At 32.9% G+C, this 22,862-nt stretch overlaps 1 protein-coding gene across 2 annotated transcripts in view; it reads left to right on the plus strand.

Moving 5' to 3' along the window:
* LOC134851606 (uncharacterized) overlaps positions 1–22,862 on the plus strand; it is a 113,303-nt gene that overhangs the window by 76,601 nt on the left and 13,840 nt on the right. For both annotated transcript variants that reach the window (XM_063867755.1, XM_063867754.1), the window contains exon 3: positions 21,863–22,321. In XM_063867755.1, coding sequence (XP_063723825.1) covers positions 21,863–22,321 — 459 coding nt within the window. The remainder of the gene's footprint in view (positions 1–21,862; positions 22,322–22,862) is intronic.

Here is a 22,862-nt window from a genome sequence, read left to right on the forward strand (position 1 = left end):
ACTGCGTATTACCCCACATGCAACAACTAAAGTTACCGCGTTTGAAGCACACTATGGGCGTAAATCAAACACCCCGTTAAGTATTATCTGCACAAAACCCAAAATCTCTAATCTCTCTTGGGAAAACACAAAGCTTTCGTGTTTAGATGAAAAAAATACTAACAAAACGTGCCCTCACGCCCGAAGCAATATGGAACAGAGACATAAACAGTGAGGACGAGCTGAGTGTGGTTTATAAAAGTAACTACCTCCCAGAACCAACCTTTGAACCAGCGGGACCATCAACACACACAGGCGATTCGCAGTAAGACAGCGGGACCAGCAAGTAGTAGTCAAACCACTACACAACAGAAAAAGCAGGTGACACTTTCAGACACTGACGAGGATGAGGAGTTCGATCAAGCTCTGCTGAAGAAATTCCCAATAGGTGCGCATCTCCCACTTAGTAACATACCCTACGACTTACAAAAGGTTAAACGTTCTTTTCTCGCCGATAACCCGCAGCATGATATAGCGAACTTAAGAACAAGAGAAGCAATTCGTTGGCTTACACATCAAGAAAAACAACGGCTAGAAAGGGCCCCTCTGGCTTTCCTAAAAGATCGTTTTAACGGACCTCAGAACATCGTAGACCCCAAATTGGGTAAACGTATTGAACAAGTGGCAAGAAAATTGGGTACAATAGCATTAAAACAAAAATCCGGGGCCTTTCGGTGCCCAATTTAAAATAATCGAAAACGGATCAATTATTAATTACTCCCCGCACACTGCATGGGTTCGGGAAGATGGAAAACAGCCGAGGGTAATAAGACACGACGGCCTAGCTTTTGTTCCGAGTCCTCGAATTTACGGAAAATGTAGACCGGCGCAGCTAAAAGACTTTGTAGCATACAAACATTTACCAAGAGCTAAACCCCTTAATTCAGCCGCAGGAGCCCAAAACTCAAAACCAACTGGTCCAAAAGTCAGAAAACAGGCACCCAAGGACAACGGAACACGGCGGAGAACTCATCGACATCCGCAAGCCCTAAAAAAAAGCCACCCAAAAATATTGAAGAACTCATCCGACAAACGATGTACCGAAAATCACTGGGACAACATATCATACATAATGCACCATCGACAACGTCGAAAAAGCAGCCTCCAAAAAACCCACCAAAAGCAACTAAAATTCTAAAATCTCCGATTCGAAAAGGAAAGGGCAGTCCACAGAAAGTACTCAGAGACAACACACACATTGAGTGTGAATGTGACACGTCGATCTCATTATCATCGGACAATTTTGTCACCAAGGAGATGACACAATTGACACACATGCCCCCAGCCAAAAAGATTGACAGGAAAAACACGCCGCCACAGGAGAACTTACCAACCCGTAGGTCCACGACGACCAAAACAAGTACGCTTGCAAATAAGTTCGGAAATGCAATTCCAATTAATACAATTGCCAATGATACCACTGCGGACAACGAGGTTTGTCACATAATGATGCAACATGGGAATAATCAAAATGACGGATCTATGATCCAAGCAACGAGCACGACTCACGAATCGTCGACAGACATCGAGTCCATCGAAATCAACGCAAATGACGAAAAACCAGAACAATTAAGAATTGAAAAAACCAATGATAAGACAGAGGAATACCTCAATTCAATACGCGACACAGCCAGTCCAAAAGACACACTGTGAATTCCGACAATGACAACCACGAATTCAATTCAACAACAGGATAACCCGAGTGATAAATTTGTTACGTCGATAGCTACACCAAAATAACCCGGATCACCACAAAGCCCAATCCCAAGAGCGATTAGTTCGCGTTACGTAATTTATCGACCAACCGGTACCTCCAACTCACCGGATAAATCGCTCATTGATAGCTTCAATGACGCAATGAAAATCCTAAAATCCATTTCGCCGTTGAAAAATTCCATGACATTTCAACGAGAATGCGAGAGACAAGATTGCCCTAAATGCCCCATAAAACACACAAAGGCGGCGAAAAGCAGCGAATGAAAAGCCCAACACACAGCACAATTCTTGGCTGAAACTAACGCCCCCCAGACGTCACCTCTACCGAGGGAGGATCAAGACAAAGAACAGGAGAAAATATGTTGTGCTCATCATATAAAAGAAGGGGGAATGTCATCCGTACGGATATACTGGATATCCATTAGAAATCAGTATAACGAAACTCAGATATAAATTAGATTGTTTATAGATCTAACGTTATGTAAACGTAATCATATAGATGTCTGATCTAAATTAAGTACCTATTAAACCTAACACCATATTCAATAGTTATTTATGAGTATCTGTCGCTCTCATGATTTCGTGGTCAGATTCGAATCAGACATAACATTATCGATTGAAATTAAGTTGATAACAAACTCTTCTTAAGTCCTATTTCTTCCACACAATTATGTCTCAACTCATATCTAACATATATTCCGAATCCGTGGGTATAACAATTTATTTCCGCAGAAACTCAAGCTGCGTTGAGTTGTTCAGCCTTCTCACTTGTAAAATGCCAGTACAATGAAGCAGCGACTCTTCATTTTTTTAACATTTACCCGTACAAAACGAACAACTGAGACTTTTTTCATTTCACTTTTAAGTGTCCAATTCGTTTCTCCCAATTTGAATGGCAAAAAGTACAATGCATTCATCGGAAATTCTGTTTTTCTTGAACTCGTGCCGATTTGCGGTTTGAGCCAAACTGGAACAACTCCAGATTGTTAATGGTTCCAAGATATTGCCCAGCGCACCAAACAAAAACTGATAAAAAACAAAAGTTCAGAAAACTTTTTGTTCTCTGTTGTAGCACTTGGTTTTCCCCGTGAGTTCCCTCCTTGCAACCCAAACTTGACACCATGCAATTTTTTTTCTATGGGGCACAAAGAGTCTACAAAGAAGCTCCTTTGGCATCTTTAGATGATCTAAAACGTAAAATTAAACAAGAGCTCGAAGAAATTAAAATTAAAAGAAGAATGCTGAGGAAGGTTGTATGCGGGATACACATTTTAATTTATCTGGTTTCTGAATTTTCTCTGAATGAATAAAAAATTTTTCTTTGTAAAATCTTTTTGTAGTGCCAAAACGCGGCAGTTCTTTTCCAGGTTGAGTATAAGTGGTCAAAAGATTTTACTCATAAAAGCTGAAACAGCTGCTGGTCCTATGGATATTCCATAGAATAATCTGTTGATTTCCAATAACGAATTGTGTTAACCGTCGTGATTGTTCATCTAATGGCATTTGATTATATGCGCTATTCATGTCTGCGGTTGTGAAATATTTACCATTCATTTTTGTTAGGATTACTTGAATGGGTTCTATGGGCCAATTACATTTAGATTCGTCAATTAAGGAATTGAGATATCTAGCGTCTAGAACAATTTTTAGTGATTCTTCTTTAGCTAGGATGATAACTGGGTTGATAAAGGTGTAACATTTTGGTTGTTCCTCTTTATTTACTGGAGATAAAATTTCATATTGTTCTAAAAGGTCGAGTAATCTGTTTACTTTATCATGTAAGTATATTGGTACTTTGCTTGCTCTTTGTTTTTTGAAAATTGCGTCAGGTTTTAAAGGTAAATATAGTGGTGAACTAATTTTTCCGACATCAAATTTTGATGTTTCATAAACTGTTGGGTATTTTAATAATAGTTTGGCTAATTTGTCGAATTCGTTTTGTGTTATTCGAGATATTTATTCGTTAAAAATTAAACAATGTTAGAAATTTTTGTTGTTCTTCTGTAGATTGTGATATTTTAAACGTTGGTTTAAAATATGGCGTTTTTGTGAGATAATCTGTGTTTTTTTCTTCGTTGCTTATTATATTGTTTATTGATAATTCTTCATCAAGAATTGTTGATTGGCATATGTCTAGTATTTGTAATATATTATTGACTCGATATGCTACTTCGTTTGTGGGTAAAGTTGTGGCATTTGTTTCACAGTATCCTAAGAGTCCTAGAGTTAATGTTATCTCGTGTGGTGAATTGTTATATACGTGTAACGAAATTACATCGGAGTTTGAATGTTCCATGTATTTTATGGATGAAATTGTTCTTCGAAAAAATTTATGAATGGTTTCAAATTCAAGATCTGACATAAAGAGATGTTGTTTGTTTTGGTTTTTATCATACTGGTGAGATTGTTTAATTGAAAAGTTATATACTTTTCTTGATAGTGGTTTCAAGTATTTTTGTTCCTGATTGTATATAGGGTAAAATTTGGAGAAAAATGGTGGTTGTTTGTTTAATCTTTAAAAAAATGTTAAGGATGTATTTTTCATTCTTGTGTACTTGTCTATTATTTGAATTTTACTATCTAAAATGATTATTGTGGGAATACATTTATTTATAAATGGTATGCCAATGATATTGTGTTTTTTATCTGTTATGTAGAATGTTTGTTTAAATGGTTTATTTAAGATTTTGTTTTGTTCCATTGTTCTAGTGGGAACTAGGAAAAGTTGGATTTTTCCATAATTTATTAATCTTGAGCCTTGTGCTGTTGCTAATTTGCTGGCTGTCTTAATAGGTATTAGGGTTGGATGTATCGTTTTAATTTCATTCCAGCTGGAGATATTAATTATATTTGATTCTGCTCCTGAGTGGATTAAAAAATCTATTTCAAGATCTGGTGTTTGAAATTCTTTTACTTTTTGGACTTTCTAAGAGAAATGGAATTGTCCAAATTTTTTCTCTTGGCTGTTCTTTTTATATATTTTGATAAATGTGTTTTGTACTTGAGCTTTGTACTTCGTCTTTTTCGGGTTTAATTACAGTGTTAATTCTATTTACTTCTTGTTCAACTGGTACATTATTACCAATAGGTCCTGTGTAGTAATTTTGAAGGAGCTCCAATTGATTTTCATAAATGTGTGAAGTGAAAGGTTGTTCATATATAATAGGTTCGTAATCGTTTTCAACTGTGATCATATTAACTGAGATGGTATTATTTGTATCACTTTCGCTGTCTGTTGATTCACAATTAATGTTATTTAATTGTAATTCTGTACTTTCTGTATCATCGATACCAGCGGGGTCTGAAGTTGTTTCTTCAGTTGTCTGTACTTGATTAATTTGTCTTTGATGTTTCAGTGTGTTGCTTCTATATTTGTGTTGGGAATCGGAGTAGCGATAATTATTTCTATGAGGAGATTGAGAATGATTCCTTTGTTGATTGTTATAGTTTGGATTCCTATTTTGTGAATTATTTCGTGATCTATCATGGTAGTTGTTGTTACTCGTTCGTTGATAATTGGATCTGTTGTATAAATTATTTCTTGATCTATTGTTTTGGTAACGTTGATGTCGATTATTTGAATAACTTCTCTTCCTATTGTTTGAATAGTTTCTGTTTCTATTGTATGATGAGTTTCGTGATCTATCGTTTGAATAGTATCTATTCCTAGAATTTGAATGAGAACTGGTATCGAACAAATATTCTCTTCTGTTTGAATTCGATCGTGAATAGTTGTTTCTATACTGATTATTTTGACTATTTGATCGACTATATCTATTTTGTGAGAAATTTCGTGATTTTCTTTGTTCTGGAGATCTAACTCTATAACTAGAATTATAGGGTGATTGGTTTCTTGAATAATTTGAATTATTTGGAAGTGGTTTACCAGAGCTGTTGTTACTATGTATATTTTTGTTTGGTAAATTTTGGTCTTTTTTCATGTTTTGATAGAATGATTTATTGTGTTCTTTATACTTTTGTGGTTTGTTTTGGTTATCTTGTTGTTTTTGTCTACATTCGGCAATACTGTGTCCGTATCTTCGGCAATAATTACACCATTTTTCGAAAGATGATTTATATTTGAAATTTGGGTTTTTCTCATATATGTTTGAAATTTCAGTGATTTTTTCAGTTAGATCTACATCTGAATCTTGTATATTGTTTATATGTGTAGTATTTATTTCGATTCTATCAACGAATTGTAGTCTAAGATTTTCTTTTTTCTCGAATTTCATTTTGATTTCTGCTTGTTCTAGTTTATCAACTAGTATTCTGAAATCTAAATCTGGTTCTCGAATTGAGGAGGGATGTGATGCTCTCTTTTTAATAACTATTTTTCTTTATTGAGGTGTTAGAGTCATCATTAAAATTTCTGTCATTTTCGTAATTTTGTAATCATGAGTGTTAAGTGAAAATGGTTTTTGAACTAGTCTTTCGATTCGATCTACCAATTGTTTAATTGTTTCATTTGGTAGTCTGCGAATTTCATTACAGAAAATTCTTTGATGTTATTTATTTCTTTCAGAATCAAACATTTTTGAAAATTATCGTGTGAATCTTTTCCAATCTGTTTTTATGTCTATAAGTAAAACTGAAAACCATTTTCGAGCTGCGCCATCAACTGTTGTTTGAATTAACGCTGTGCGTCTATGTATACAGTTTTCGTGAAGTGGTGTATTAATTGGTTCAGGTCTAATATTTAAAATCAAATTTGCTGTGACTACATTTGAATATTCTTCTACAGAATTTTCAGTGTCTGTGCCTGTAATTACCATCAATGGTTTAACTGATGTTATTGACGATCCACCCATTAGGTATGGATTCATTGTCAATTGTAGTGATTCTGCGGCATTTTGAAATTGTGAAAAGTTTGTAAGTTGATTTTTTGTTATTTCATGTTGTTGTAATAATATGGTAGTGGTATTTCATTTTGCATTTGTGTTGTTTGATAATAGTCTGTATTGACTGGGTTTTGTGAACAAAAATTATTATTTTGGGATGCGTGATTTGGTCTAGGCTGTCTCACATGTTGTTCTCGTGTATATGGTTCAAAAATATCTGGTTGAGTTACGTGATAAGAGTGTAGTCTTTGGTTTTGAAAAATTTGTTGATGGTTTTGGTCATAAAGTTCGTCATCATCTGATGAAAGATACTTAGGTGTATAATAAGTTTTATGTTTATTTTGGTTATACTGTTTACTGTGTTTGTTTTGTTGGAAAAATGGGTAATTTTCTCTCGGGTCTTTTGGAATTCGCGGGTTATCCTTAAAAATTACTAAGTTTATTGTTGGTTGTTGGAAATTTTGTCGTTGTGAAAATAAATGTTTATGCGGGTTTGTACGAGGAGGTTTAGATGTGGAGGTTTAGGTTATAATTGTGTTCTGCGAAACTACTTCTGGTGAATTTTCTTTGTTTTTATGTTGGTTTCGTCATTGGTCTAAATGTTTGGTAATACATATTTGAATATTTTGGAGCAACCGAGGGTTTAACCGTAGATTGCAATTTTACTTGTGGTAATGTTGGATTTTTAGGTTTTGGATTTGTAAGGTTTGGATGTATTGGTGAAATACTTTGTTGTGTAGTTGTTACTATTGTTTCAACTGTTTCTTCATTTAAAAAATGTGATGGTGTTTGAATATCTTGTTGTGTAAGATTTCTAGTTCCATTCAAATTTTCCTGTTGTACAAGAGTTGAATTTAAGCTATTATTTTGTCTTCTATTGGGTAAAAATGAATTATAGTTTATAGGTGTTGCATCTATTGTAAGTGGAAATACTTTTAGATAGTCTTTATGAATAGAAATTGTACTGATTGCTTGACTTGAGATGTCTATTGGGATATTCAGGAATAATGGGAGAGACCAATCAGGGTCCCAAATATAATCTGGTTGTTCTGCAATGACAGTGTCATCATTGGTTCTTTGAGGTCTAAAATTTTTTCTTGCTTGTGCAATTAAATCAAATTGTGGTGTGAAATAGTCAATTATGAACCTTGCTAAGATTTTTTGTAAATCGTGTTCAATATTTTGTCAAATTTCATTGCTTGAAAATATTTCTTAGATTGTGTTTAAAAATGCTGAGAATGCGGCAATTTCATATCTAACATTCGTGTGTCTAAGTGTTTGAACTGGTGACGTATTTCCAGTTTCTGTTTTTTCTAGTATGGATAAATAACTATACATTAGTGCAAAACAACGTTAGTACATATTGAATTTGCTCATTGTAAATTTTGATGTTGTATGTTTTTAAAGTATTCTGCGAATACTTTTGAAAATTCTATGTCAACGTCGTCTGTTTGAATAACTTGTTTGCCATGAAATAAACTTGCTGTGCTGAGTTCTATGATGCAGATTCCATATTGTTGTGTTAGTTTACATATTCCGTTTAAATAATGATCGAAAATTTGTCTTTTGATTTTTATTTCTGGGAATTTTGTTTTACATAGGCTAATTCCCTGTTTGAATACATTTGCGATTAGATTATTGCAAAATTGTTTTTGATCTCTATCTTCAGTGAGTGAATTGATGAGAAATGGGAAAACAGAGTTTTCGTGTGGACTCTCGTCACTTGGACTTTGGCTCATTTTTTCGTTTTATGACTGTTAGTGCGTAATGTTCAATGTGTCTGATTGGTTGATTCCAATTGTATAAACGTACTGGTTTGTTTTTATATATCTTAATTTTCTTTTTGCTTTTTTTAATTGATGTGATGTGGCTTCTGAATCAGACTTCTTTTTGTATATTTTGATAAATGTGGTTTGTGCTTGAGCTTTGTACTTCGTCTTTTTCGGGTTTAATTACAGTGTTACTTCTATTTACTTCTTGTTCAACTGGTACATTATTACCAATAGGTCTAGTGTAGTAATTTTGAAGGAGTTCCAGTTGATTTTCATATATGTGTGAAATGAAAGGTTGTTCATATATAAAAGGTTCGTAATCATTTTCAACTGTGATCATATTAACTGAGATGGTATTATTTGTATCACTTTCGCTGTCTGTTGGTTCACAATTAATGTTATTTAATTGTAATTCTGTACTTTCTGTATCATCGATACCAGCGGGGTCTGAAGTTGTTTCTTCAGTTGTCTGTACTTGACTAATTTGTCTTTGATGTTCCGGTGTGTTGCTTCTATATTTGTGTTGGGAATCGGAATAGCGATAATTATTTCTATGAGGAGATTGAGAATGATTCCTTTGTTGATTGTTATAGTTTGGATTCCTATTTTGTGAATTATTTCGTGATCTATTATGGTAGTTGTTGTTACTCGTTCGTTGATAATTGGATCTGTTGTATAAATTATTTCTTGATCTATTGTTTTGGTAACGTTGATGTCGATTATTTGAATAACTTCTCTTCCTATTGTTTGAATAGTTTCTGTTTCTATTGTATGATGAGTTTCGTGATCTATCGTTTGAATAGTATCTATTCCTAGAATTTGAATGAGAACTGGTATCAAACAAATATTCTCTTCTGTTTGAATTCGATCGTGAATAGTTGTTTCTATACTGATTATTTTGACTATTTGATCGACTATATCTATTTTGTGAGAAATTTCGTGATTTTCTTTGTTCTGGAGATCTAACTCTATAACTAGAATTATAGGGTGATTGATTTCTTGAATAATTTGAATTATTTGGAAGTGGTTTACCAGAGCTGTTGTTACTATGTATATTTTTGTTTGGTAAAATTTGGTCTTTTTTCATGTTTTGATAGAATGATTTATTGTGTTTTTTATACTTTTGTGGTTTGTTTTGGTTATCATGTTGTTTTTGTCTACATTCGGCAATACTGTGTCCGTATCTTCGGCAATAATTACACCATTTTTCGAAAGATGGTTTACCTTTGAAATTTGGGTTTTTCTCATATATGTTTAAAATTTCAGTGATTTTTTCAGTTAGATCTACATCTGAATCTTGTATATTGTTTATATGTGCAGTATTTATTTCGATTCTATTAACGAATTGTAGTCTAAGATTTTCTTTTTTCTCGAATTTCATTTTGATTTCTGCTTGTTCTAGTTTATCAACTAGTATTCTGAAATCTAAATCTGGTTCTCGAATTGAGGAGGGATGTGATGCTCTCTTTTTAATAGCTATTTTTCTTAATTGAGGTGTTAGAGTCATCATTAAAATTTCTGTCATTTTCGTGTTTTTATAATCATGAGTGTCAAGTGAATATGCTTTTCGAACTAGTGTTTCGATTCGAACTGCCAATTGTTTAATTGTTTCGTTTGGTAGTCTGCGAATTTCATTACATAGAATTCTTTGATGTTATTTATTTCTTTCAGAATCAAACATTTTTGAAAATTATCGTGTGAATCTTTTCCATTCTGTTTTTATGTCTATAAGTAAAACTGAAAACCATTTTCGAGCTGCGCCATCAAGTGTTGTTTGAATTAACGCTGTGCGTCTATGTATACAGTTTTCGTGAAGTGGTGTATTAATTGGTTCAGGTCTAATATTTAAAATTAAATTTGCTGTGACTACATTTGAATAATCTTCTACAGAATTTTCAGTGTCTGTGCCTGTAAATACCATCAATGGTTTAATTGATGTTATTGACGATCCACCCATTAGGTATGGATTCATTGTCAATTGTAGTGATTCTGCGGCATTTTGAAATTGTGAAAAGTTTGTAGTTGATTTTTTGTTATTTCAAGTTGTTATAATAATATGGTAGTGGTATTTCATTTTGCATTTGTGTTGTTTGATAATAGTCTGTATTGACTGGGTTTTGTGAACAAAAATTATTATTTTGGGATGCGTGATTTGGTCTAGGCTGTCTCACATGTTGTTCTCGTGTATATGGTTCAAAAATATCTGGTTGAGTTACGTGATAAGAGTGTAGTCTTTGGTTTTGAAAAATTTGTTGATGGTTTTGGTCAAAAAGTTCGTCATCATCTGATGAAAGATACTTAGGTGTATAATAAGTTTTATGTTTATTTTGGTTATACTGTTTACTGTGTTTGTTTTGTTGGAAAAATGGGTAATTTTCTCTCGGGTCTTTTGGAATTCGCGGGTTATCCTTAAAAATTACTAAGTTTATTGTTGGTTGTTGGAAATTTTGTCGTTGTGAAAATAAATGTTTATGCGGGTTTGTACGAGGAGGTTTAGATGTGGAGGTTTAGGTTATAATTGTGTTCTGCGAAACTACTTCTGGTGAATTTTCTTTGTTTTTATGTTGGTTTCGTCATTGGTCTAAATGTTTGGTAATACATATGTGAATATTTTGGAGCAACCGAGGGTTTAACCGTAGATTGCAATTTTACTTGTGGTAATGTTGGATTTTTAGGTTTTGGCTTTGTAAGGTTTGGATGTATTGGTGAAATACTTTGTTGTGTAGTTGTTACTATTGTTTCAACTGTTTCTTCATTTAAAAAATGTGATGGTGTTTGAATATCTTGTTGTGTAAGATTTCTAGTTCCATTCAAATTTTCCTGTTGTACAAGAGTTGAATTTAAGCTATTATTTTGTCTTCTATTGGGTAAAAATGAATTATAGTTTATAGGTGTTGCATCTATTGTAAGTGGAAATACTTTAAGATAGTCTTTATGAATAGAAATTGTACTGATTGCTTGACTTGAGATGTCTATTGGGATGTTCAGGAATAATGGGAGAGACCAATCAGGGTCCCATGTAAAATCTGGTTGTTCTGCAATGACAGTGTCATCATTGGTATTTTGAGGTCTAAAATTTTTTCTTGCTTGTGCAATTAAATCAATATGTTGTGTGAAATAGTCAATTATGAACCTTTGCTAAGATTTTTTGTAAATCGTGTTTAATATTTTGTCACATTTCATTGCTTGAAAATTTTTCTTAGATTGTGTTTAAAAATGCTGACAGTGCGGCAATTTCATATCTAACATTCGTGTGTCTATATGTTTGAACTGGTGACGTATTTCCACTTTCTGTTTTTTCTAGTATGGATAATTAACTATATATTACTGCAAAACAACGTTAGTAAATATTGAGTTTGCTCATTGTAAATTTTGGTGTTGTATGTTTTTAATGTATTCTGCGAATACTTTTGAAAATTCTATGTCAACGTCGTCTGTTTGAATAACTTGTTTGCCATGAAATTAACTTGCTGTGCTGAGTTCTATGATGCAGATTCCATATTGTTGTGTTAGTTTACATATTCCTTTTAAATAATGATCGAAAATTTGTCTTTTGATTTTTGTTTCTGGGAATTCTGTTTTACATAGGCTAATTCCTTGTTTGAATACATTTGCGATTAGATTATTGCAAAATTGTATTTGACCTCTATCTTCAGTGAGTGAATTGATGAGAAATGGGAAAACAGAGTTTTCGTGTGGACTCTCGTCACTTGGACTTTGGCTCACTTGGACTTTGGCTCATTTGGCTTCGTTTTATGACTGTTAGTGCGTAATGTTCAATGTGTCTGATTGGTTGATTCCAATTGTATAAACTTACTGGTTTGTTTTTATATATCTTTTTTTTTCTTTTTGCTTGTTTTATTTGATGTGATGTGGCTTCTGAATCAGAAAAATATAGTTGATCGTGAGTTGGTAGTTTTTATTTACTGTTTCTTTTAGTTTGCAAAGTGCATCTAAATTACTGACTTCTGATTCGGAGACTGCGTTTCTTCGCTTTGAAAATCTTTTCCGTATAATTTGTCTTTGTTTACTTATAATTTTCCTTTTTATTGTTTGTCGTTTTGTTCGATTATGTCCAATCGTTTGTTTGTGTGGTGTGATTACGAGATCGTAAGTTTCGTTGTTTATTTCGCAATTGTGTAGTGCGATTGTTTGTTTATTTCTTAAATTGTTCAGTGACATAAGGTTTAGGATGAAGGATGCAAGATTCATATTAGTGATTTTAATATCCTAGACGATTAGTCCTTACGATTTTTTGGTTAGCCTAACTTGGGTCTTTTTATTCAGGGTTGGAGAGAAGTATATATCGATTCCGGAGACTGACTGTTACTTTCTCGTGACTATTGTAAGTTAAATCGTTAACTTACTTAACCTTACTTAGAGGTAATGGTTTTGTTCAAGAGTTGGAGAATGGTAAATCAATCTACAAGGTTCAGGTTTAATTAGAACGCAAGTAGTTCGTTAGGTACTTTTTTAAACTTACTAAGATTTAAGATTTAGCCTGGGTCAGGTAAGAGGGGGGATCAAGTGAAGGATGAATAACCGAAGTTCTTTACTGTTTAGCCTAATTAGAATGGTTAGAGTGATATGAAAATTTTTTATTAGTCCTGGGTCCTTGAGAGGGTTGGGTAGTGAATCGACGTTTGAGGTCGTTAGAGACTTTATTATTTGGGTGGGGGAGAACTAAATTGTTCTATTTGATATTGCCCAGCGCACCGAACAAAAACTGTAAAAAAACAAAAGTTCAGAAAACTTTTTGTTCTCTGTTGTAGCACTTGGTTTTCCCCGTGAGTACCCTCCTTGCAACCCAAATTTGACACCATGCAATTTTTTTCTATGGGGCACAAAGAGTCTACAAAGAAGCTCCTTTGGCATCTTTAGATGATCCAAAACGTAAAATTAAACAAGAGCTCGAAGAAATTAAAATTAAAAGAAGAATGCTGAGGAAGGTTGTATGCGGGATACACATTTTAATTTATCTGGTTTCTGAATTTTCTCTGAATGAATAAAAAAATTTTCTTTGTAAAATATTTTTGTAGTGCCAAAAACGCGACAGTTCTTTTCCAGGTTGAACAAAATTTTAGCGGTGACTACACAACGAATGTCTACTGGGTATGCGTGCAAAATTATGGGTTGACAATATCGACCATGTAGTTGTCGAGATATTCCACTTTGGATCCTTTTTTTGGGACATCCTGTGTTTTTTTCAAAGCAAGATTGAATCTATATCAGGGCGTAGCTAAGATCATTTTGACAATCTAAATAAAGGGGGAAATGTTGTAAATTGTTTATTTGTGATTGATCTAGATCGGTTTTTTCTGCATACTTACATTCTAATCGTGGTGATGTTTCATTTTTTGCAAGATAAAATTTAATATTTTGTGGTATTCCAACTGTAGTTTTTCGTGTAAGTAATTCAGGTGGTGTATTTTCACTTGTATCTTACTTAATTCAGGTGGTGTATCTGGTAATGCAAGATTTTTTCCTGCTGTCCAAACTATGTGTAAGTTTGGGATTTTCTTTTAAAATAATTGAAATCTGTAAACTCTTTGGTTTGGATTTAATTTTTGTAAGTATTTGATGATACTGTTATAAAATTATAAACCTTTCATCTTTAGTTTGTGATTGCATGAAAACATCGTCTAAGTATGTGATTGCATTTTTCTTGAGTATAAGTGGTCTAAAGATTTTACTCAAAAAAGCTGAAAAAGCTGCTGGTCCTTTGGATATTCCATAGAATAATCTGTTGAATTCGTATTGTTGATTTCCAATAACGAATTGTGCTAACCGTTGTGATTGTTCATCTAATGGCATTTGATTATATGCGCTTTTCATGTCTGCGGTTGTGAAATATTTACCATTCATTTTTGTTAGGATTACTTGAATGGGTTCTATGGGCCAATTGCATATATATTCGTCAATTAGGGAATTGAGATATCTAGCGTCTAGAACAATTTTTAGTGATTCTTGTTTAGCGTGGATGATAACTGGGTTGATAAAGGTGTTACCTTTTGGTTGTTCCTTTTCATTTACTGGAGATATAATTTCATATTGTTCTAAAATGTCAAGTAATCATCTGTTTACTTTATCATGTAAGTGTATTGGTACTTTGCTTGCTCTTTGTTTTTTGAAAATTGCGTCAGGTTTTAAAGGTAAATGTAGTGGTGAACTAAATTTTCCGACATCAAATTTTGATGTTGCATAAACTGTTGGGTATTTTAATAATAGTTTGGCTAAATTGTCGAATTCGTTTCGTGTTATTTGAGATTGTTGAAATTTAAACATTGTTAGAAATTACTGTTGTTCTTCTGGATATTGTGATATTTTGAACGTTGGTTTAAAATATGGTGTTTTTGTGAGATAATCTGTGTTTCTTTTTTTGTTGCTTATTATATTGTTTATTGATATTTCTTCATGAAGAATTGTTGAGTGCCATATGTCTAGTAATTGTAATATATTATTGACTCGATATGCTACTTCGTTTGTGGGTAAAGTTGTGGCATTTGTTTCACAGTATCCTAAGAGTCCTAGAGTTAATGTTATCTGGTGTGGTGAAATGTTATATACGTGTAACGAAATAATATCGGAGTTTGAATGTTTCATGTATTTTATGGATGAAATTGCTTTTCGAAAAAATTTATGAATGGGTTCAAATTCAAGATCTGACATAAAGAGATGTTGTTTGTTTTGGTTTTTATCATACTGGTGAGCTTGTTCAATTGAAAAGTTATATACATTTCCTGATAGTGGTTTCAGGTATTTTTTGTTCCTGGTTGTATATAGGGTAAAATTTGGAGAAAAATGGTAGTTGTTTGTTTAATCTTTGAAAGAATGTTAAGGATGTATTTTTCATTCTTGTGTCCTTGTCTTTTTTTTGAAGTTTACTATTTAAAATGTTTATTGTGGGAATATATTTAGTTATAAATGATATGCCAATGATATTGTGTTTTATATCTGTTATGTGGAATGTTTGTTTAAATGGTTTTTTTTTAAGATTTTGTTTTGTTCCATTGTTCTAGTGGGAACTAGGAAAAGTTGGACTTTTCCCTAATTTATTAATGTTGAGCCTTGTGCTGTTGCTAATTTTCTGGCTGTCTTAATAGTTATTAGGGTTGGATGTAGTGTTTTAATTTCATTCAAGGTGGGGATATTAATTAAATTTAATTCTGCTCCTGAGTCGATTAAAAAATCTATTTCAAGACCTGGTGTTTGAAATTCTTTACTTTTTGGACTTTTTAAGAGAAATGGAATTGTCCAAATTTTTTCTCATTTTTTCTTTTTGTAAATTTTGATAAATGTGGTTTGTGCTTGAGCTTTGTACTTCGTCTTTTCCGGGTTTAATTACAGTGTTACTTCTATTTACTTCTTGTTCAACTGGTACATTATTACCAATCGGTCTAGTGTAGTAATTTTGAAGGAGTTTCAGTTGATTTTCATAAATGTGTGAAATGAAAGGTTGTTCATATATAATAGGTTCGTAATCATTTTCAACTGTGATCATATTAACTGAGATGGTGTTTTTTGTATCACTTTCGCTGTCTGTTGATTCACAATTAATGTGATTTAATTGTAATTCTGTACTTTCTGTATCATCGATACCAGGGGGGTCTGAAATGGTTTCTTCAGTTGTCTGTACTTGATTATTTTGTCTTTGATGTTTCGGTGTGTTGCTTCTATATTTGTGTTGGGAATCGGAGTAGCGATAATTATTTCTATGAGGAGATTGAGAATTATTCCTTTGTTGGTTGTTATAGTTTGGATTCCTATTTTGTGAATGATTTCGTGATATATTATGGTAGTTGTTGTTATTCGTTCCTTGATAATTAGATCTGTTGTACAAATTATTTCTTGATCTATTGTTTTGGTAACGTGGATTTCGATTACTTGAATAACTTCTATTCCTATTGTTTGAATAGTTTCTGTTTCTATTGTATGATGAGTTTCGTGATCTATTGTTTGAATAGTGTCTATACCTAGAATTTGAATGGGAACTGTTATCAAACAAATATTCTCTTCTGATTGAATTTGATCGTGAATAGTTGTTTCTATACTGATTAGTTTGACTATTTGATCGACTATATCTATTTTGTGAGAAATTTCGTGAATTTCTTTGTTCTGGAGATCTACCTGTAAAACTAAAAGTATAAGGTGATTGGTTTCTTGAATAATTTGAATTATTTGGAAGTGGTTTACCAGAGCTGCTGTTACTATGTATATTTTTGTTTGGTACATTTTGGTCTTTTTTCATGTTTTGATAGATTGATTTATTTGGTTTTTATACTTTTGTGGTTTTTTTTGGTTATCTTTTTGTTTTTGTCTACATTCGGCAATACTGTGTCCGTATCTTCGGCAATAATTACACGTTTTTTGAAAGATGGTTTATCTTTGAATTTTGGGTTTTTCTCATATATATTTAAAATTTCAGTGATTTTTTCAATTAGATCTACATCTGAATCTTGTATATTGGTTATATGTGTAGTATTTATTTCGAGTCTATTAACGAATTGTAGTTTAAGATTTTCTTTTTTCTCGAGTTTCATTTTGATTTCTGCTTGTTCTAGTTTATCAACTAGTATTCTGAAATCTAAATCTGGTTCTCGAATTGAGGAGGGATGTGATGCTCTCTTTTTAATAGCTATTTTTCTTAATTGAGGTGTTAGAGTCATCATTAAAATTTCTGTCGTTTTCGTAATTTTGTAATCATGAGTGTTAAGTGAAAATGGTTTTTGAACGAGTCTTTCGATTCGATCTACCAATTGTTTAATTGTTTCGTTTGGTAGTCTGCGAATTTCATTACATAAAATTCTTTGATGTTATTTATTTCTTTCAGAATCAAACTTTTTTGAAAATTCTTGTGTGAATTTTTTCCAATCTGTTTTTATGTCTATAGGTAAAACTGAAAACCATTTTTGAGCTGCGCCATCAAGTGTTTTTTGAATTAACGCTGTGCGTTTATGTATCCAATTGTTGTGAAGTGGTGTATTAATTGGTTCAGGTCCTATATTTAAAATTAAAATTGCTGTGACTACATTTGAATAATTTTCTACCGAATATTCAGTGTCTGTGCCTACAAATACCATCAATGGTTTAATTGATGTCACTACGATCCACCCATTAGGTATGGATTCATTGTCATTTGTAGTGATTCTGCGGCATTTGGCATTTGTGAAAAGTTTGTAAGTTGATTTTTTGTTATTTCATGTTGTTGTAAATAATATGGTAGTGGTATTTCATTTTGCATTTGTGTTGTTTGATAATAGTCTGTTTTGACTGGGTTTTGTGAACAGAAATTATTATTTTGGGATGCGTGATTTGGTCTAGGCTGTCTCACATGTTGTTCTCGTGTATATGCTGCTTAAAAAATATCTGGTTGAGTTACGTGATAAGAGTGTAGTCTTTGGTTTTGAAAATTTTTTTGATGGTTTTGGTCATAAATTTCGTCATCATCTGAAGAAAGATACTTAGGTGTATAAAAAGTTTTATGTTTTTTTTTGGTTATACTGTTTACTGTGTTTGTTTTGTTGGAAAAATGGGTAATTTTCTCTCGGGTCTTTTGGAGTTCGCGGGTTATCGTTAAAAATTACTAAGTTTACTGTTGGTTGTTGGAAATTTTGTCGTTGTGAAAATAAATGTTTATGCGGGTTTGTACGAGGAGGTTTAGATGTTTGTGATGTATTTACATAGTTATAATTGTGATCTGCGAAATTATTTCTGGTGAATTTTTTTTGTTTTTGTGTTGGTTTCGTCATTGGTCTAAATGTTTGGTAATCCATATGTGAATATTTTGGAGCAACCGAGAGTTTAACCGTAGATTGCAATGTTACTTGTGGTAATGTTGGATTTTTAGGTTTTGGCGTTGTAAGGTTTGGATGTATTGGTGAAATACTTTGTTGTGTAGTTGTTACTATTGTTTCAACTGTTTCTTCATTTATAAAACGTGATGGTGTTTGAATATCTTGTTGTGTAAGATTTCTAGTTCCTTTCAAATTTTCCTGTTGTACAAGAGTTGAATTTGAGCCAATATTTTGTCTTCTATTGGGTAAAAATGAATTATAGTTTATAGGTTTTGCATCTATTGTAAGTGGAAATACTTTTAGATAGTCTTTATGAACAGAAATTGTACTGATTGCTTGACTTGAGATGTCTATTGGGATGTTCAGGAATAATGGGAGAGACCAATCAGGGTCCCAAATATAATCTGATATTTCTGCAATAACAGTGTCGTCATTGGTATTTTGAGGTCTAAATTTTTTTCTTGCTTGTGCAATTAAATCAATATGTTGTGTGAAATTCAATTATGAACCTTGCTAAGAATTTTTGTAAATCGTGTTTAATATTTTGTCAAAATTCATTGCTTGAAAAATTTTCATGGATTGTTTTAAAAAATGCTGAGAATGCGGCAATTTCATATCATACATTCGTGTGTCTTGATGTTTAAACTGCTGACGTACTTCCAGTTTCTGTTTTTTTTTCTAGTATGGTTAAATAACTATATATTAGTGCAAAACATCGTTAGTAAATTTTGAAATTGCTCTTTGTGAGTTTTGGTGTTGTATGTTTTTAATCTATTGTGCGAAAATTTTTGAAAATTCTATGTCAACGTCGTCTGTTTGAATAACTTTATTGCCATGAAATTTGCTTGCTGTGCTGAATTCTTTGATGCAGATTCCATATTGTTGTGTTAGTTTACATATTCCTTCTCAATAATGATCGACAATTTGTCTTTTGATTTTTTTTCTGGGGATTCTGTTTTATATAGGCTAATTCCTTGTTTGAATTCATTTGCGATTAGACTATTGCAAAATTGTATTTGACCTCTATCTTCAGTGAGTGAATTGATGAGAAATGGGAAAACAGAGTTTTCGTCTGGACTCTCGTCACTTGGACTTTGGCTCATTTTTTCGTTTTATGACTGTTAGTACGTAAGGTTCAATGTGTCTGATTGGTTGATTCCAATTGTTTAAATGTACTGGTTTATTTTTATATATCTTTTTTATCCTGTGTTTGCTTGTTTTGATGAATGTGATGTGGCTTGTGAATCAGAAAAATATAATTGATTGTGAACTGGGTTGTTTTTTTTTACTGTTTCTTCTAGCTTGCAAACTGCATCTAAATTACTGACTTCTGATTCGGAGACTGCGTTTCTTTGCTTTGAAAATTTTTTCCGTATAATTTGTCTTTGTTTACATATAATTTTCCTTTTTATTGTTTGTCGTTTTGTTCGATTATATCCAATCGTTTGTTTGTGTGGTGTGATTACGAGATCGTTTGTTCCGTTGTTTATTTCGCAATTGTGTAGTACGATTGTTTGTTTAATTCTTAAATTGTTCAGTGACATGAGGTTTAGGATGAAGGATGCAAGATTGTTATTAGTGATTTTATTATCCTAGACTGTTAGTTCTTACGATTTTTTGGTTAGCCTAACTTGGGTCTTTTTATTCAGGGTTGGAGAGAAAAGTATATCTCGATTCCGGAGAATGACTGTTACTTTCTCGTGACTATTGTAATTAAGGTGTTAACTTACTTAATCTTACTTAGGGGTAATGATTGTGTTCAAGGGTTGGAGAATGGTAAATCGATCTACCAGGTTCAAGTATAATTAGAACGCAAGTAGTTCGTTTGGTACTATTTTAAACTTACTAAGATTTAAGATTTAGCCTGGGTCAGGTAAGAGGGGGGATCAAGTGAAGGATGAATAACCGAAGTTCTTCATTGTTTAACCTAATTATAATGGTTACAATGATTTGAAAAATTTCTATTTGTCCTGGGTCTTTGAAAGGGTTGGGTAGTGAATCGACGTTTAAGGTCGTTAGACACTTTATTAATTAGGTGGGGGAGAACAAAATTGTTCTATTTGATCCAAGGATAAGCCTTGATGATCAGAATATAAATTTTAATGGTATAAAACGAATTAAGTTAAGTATTTAAGGAGATCCAAGGAAAGCCTTGATGATCTGTTTTAAAGGTGTAGATAAATTTAAGTTAAGTAAAAATACAATTTAGGATAAGCTTTTAAAAATAATTTAAATTTTAATTGATAGAAACGTTTAATTTTTGATGAGGTTAGTGGTTTTATGATTGCTGTTATGTTTAGGTGATGAAGCTGGAGGTGACACAATGATTTGTATATACTAACAATTTATGATCATGTTAACTAATTTTTATTTTTAATAAATATATTTTTCAGATATCTTTTTGAATCTTACTGCACTTTTGGAGGACACGATTCGAGATGTTTTTATCAATCGTTATTGTACAATAGTAAATTTGGTTTAGCGCCTGAATTAATTATTGAAGATTTTTCTTCAAGATTTTATGTTTGCAAATGAAAAACTAAATTCATTGCTAGTAAAATTCTAAATATAAAAAGTTTGTGTTGGCTTTTGCCGTACGACCATGAAACTTAACGGTAAGTTTCTTCGTAGTCGTAGATTGTCACTTGTCCGAGATCTTCTTCCAATACCGGTTAGTTCTCGTATTGTACGGAATAGCGGCTCTGATCTATTGAGTCGTAGAGACACTTCAATTAAATTATTGTCATGTAACATTTCGGAAATGTTTTTGTCTATATCTAATCTATCTTGTTAGTTCTAAGCTATTTGTTTTTAAGGTCTTATTCGAGACTTATGGTCGCACCAGATGAAATAAGTTCTTTGGTCTAACTCATTGAGTAATTTCGGATAGGGTACACCGTCTGCTCGTCACGCTATCGTTTTTTCGGCCGGATAGATTCGTGCAACTTCTTAGTCTAATACCGATCCTAATCTTACTCTTATATCTTCTAGGCTCAGGGTATTTAACTAGTCTCTGCAAGGCTCAATAGATCTAGAGCATACTGGTTTATTGCGATTGCCAAAAAGACTCTTGGAGAGGTAACTAATTTCTATGTTAAATTCAAATCTCTCTGGTGCTGAAATTACAAGTAATTTCAGCACTTACAAATAAGTGGGTTGTTAGTTAGATGGATCATGATTGGTTAATATTAAATATTTTATAGTGATAAAATATCTAATTTATAACCAATAATAAAATGTATTTTAGATCTGGTTCCATTAGCTTTCCGACGAAAATTTTTATGTCCAAAACTGTAAATGGCTTTTGCTTTTCACGGGAACTTATTGGCACTGAGAAGACATCTGATCAAAAGACCAAACAACGCTTTGAAAACAGCCTCTACGGTCAAAATTTAACCAAGAATCTAGCCCTCTAATCTTAAGTACTTGTAGAGAAAAACAGCAAACGTGAAAGTTTTCGTTCCTTTCATCAACTGAAAACTAAAAGTTGTAACTTCTATGTCCCGTCACTGTAGTTTAAGAGTTACTTTTGAAATATTATTGGTTTAAAAAAATAATTTACAATCATACAAACATACAATTGCCTGTGATATGCACTACAGCTGTGGCATGCATCAATCGAGTAGATATTGTTCAAGTGACTCGTCTGACTATTTCAAATAGCATTTGTGAAGTTTTAAACAAGATATACTCTATTTAGCGATCTCCTGGAGCCTGCAGCTTTCAAGTAGAAGTTGCTACTATGTCTTCAAACAGCTGTTCGAAAAAATCAGCCGCGAAGGGGTCGTCAGAGTGTTCCGTGAAAGCCTTGAGCTCCTGGGACGTGGAGCTGCAGAAGCGTTTCGCAGAATTGGTACCGAAACTGGAGAGGTTTTCGTACAGGTGATCAAAGAGGAGGCAACCAGATTGATTGTAAATGCTGAGCAGGAAATAGTCGAAGCACTTCTTAATGCTTCCAGAGGTGCTTTCACTTGGTGGCAGTTACTGCAGATTCCTGTCGAGTTAGGAGTTCGGTTGTTGATGGAATCCGAGTGGTTTCAGGATGAGTTAGATTATCGCGACCCAACAGGGAAGTGGGCTTATGCTGTGAGTAAAATTGCATCAATTGGTTATGCAGGACTTGTGGGACTTTGCATGGCAGGACAGTGGGGTTTGGTTGGTTAGTTCAAAAGTTTTCATAGCCTTGAACAGTGAAAAGCAACAAAAAAATGTAATCCGACGCATCGATGTATAAAAGATACTTTCATCACAGTTGTTTTAAACATTTTTAGAAATAGTTTCGAACGTTATCCTTCTGAATGATATTTATAGCAGCAAGTTACCTCAAAAAACATGATAATTTTTTTTGGTTGTTGCGTAAAATGAATTTCGGAGAGATGTGAAATTCAAAAAAATACGCCAAATCCCGGGGCCTTATTGCGAATTATTGCTGGGGCTTATCTTATAGAGTAGCTCCTAATAAAGTACTACACCGCATTTTTGTCACGATATCTGAGATGAGAAAATCTGGAAGATTGTGTTTTAGATAGAGATAGCCATTCTGATGGGGTGGGTATGTAAGTCATTATTTTCAACTGCATGGCTGATATTACAACTATAGTTGTTTGTTTCTTGTTCCGGCATTCGAATAAAACGGAATATCTATACTAGGTGCGGTTTTTTTATTCAATCAACTTTCACCGATCGAAATAATAATTTTC

This window comes from Symsagittifera roscoffensis, chromosome 7 (assembly GCF_963678635.1).
Source record: "Symsagittifera roscoffensis chromosome 7, txSymRosc1.1, whole genome shotgun sequence".
NCBI classification, from domain to species: Eukaryota; Metazoa; Xenacoelomorpha; order Acoela; family Convolutidae; genus Symsagittifera; species Symsagittifera roscoffensis.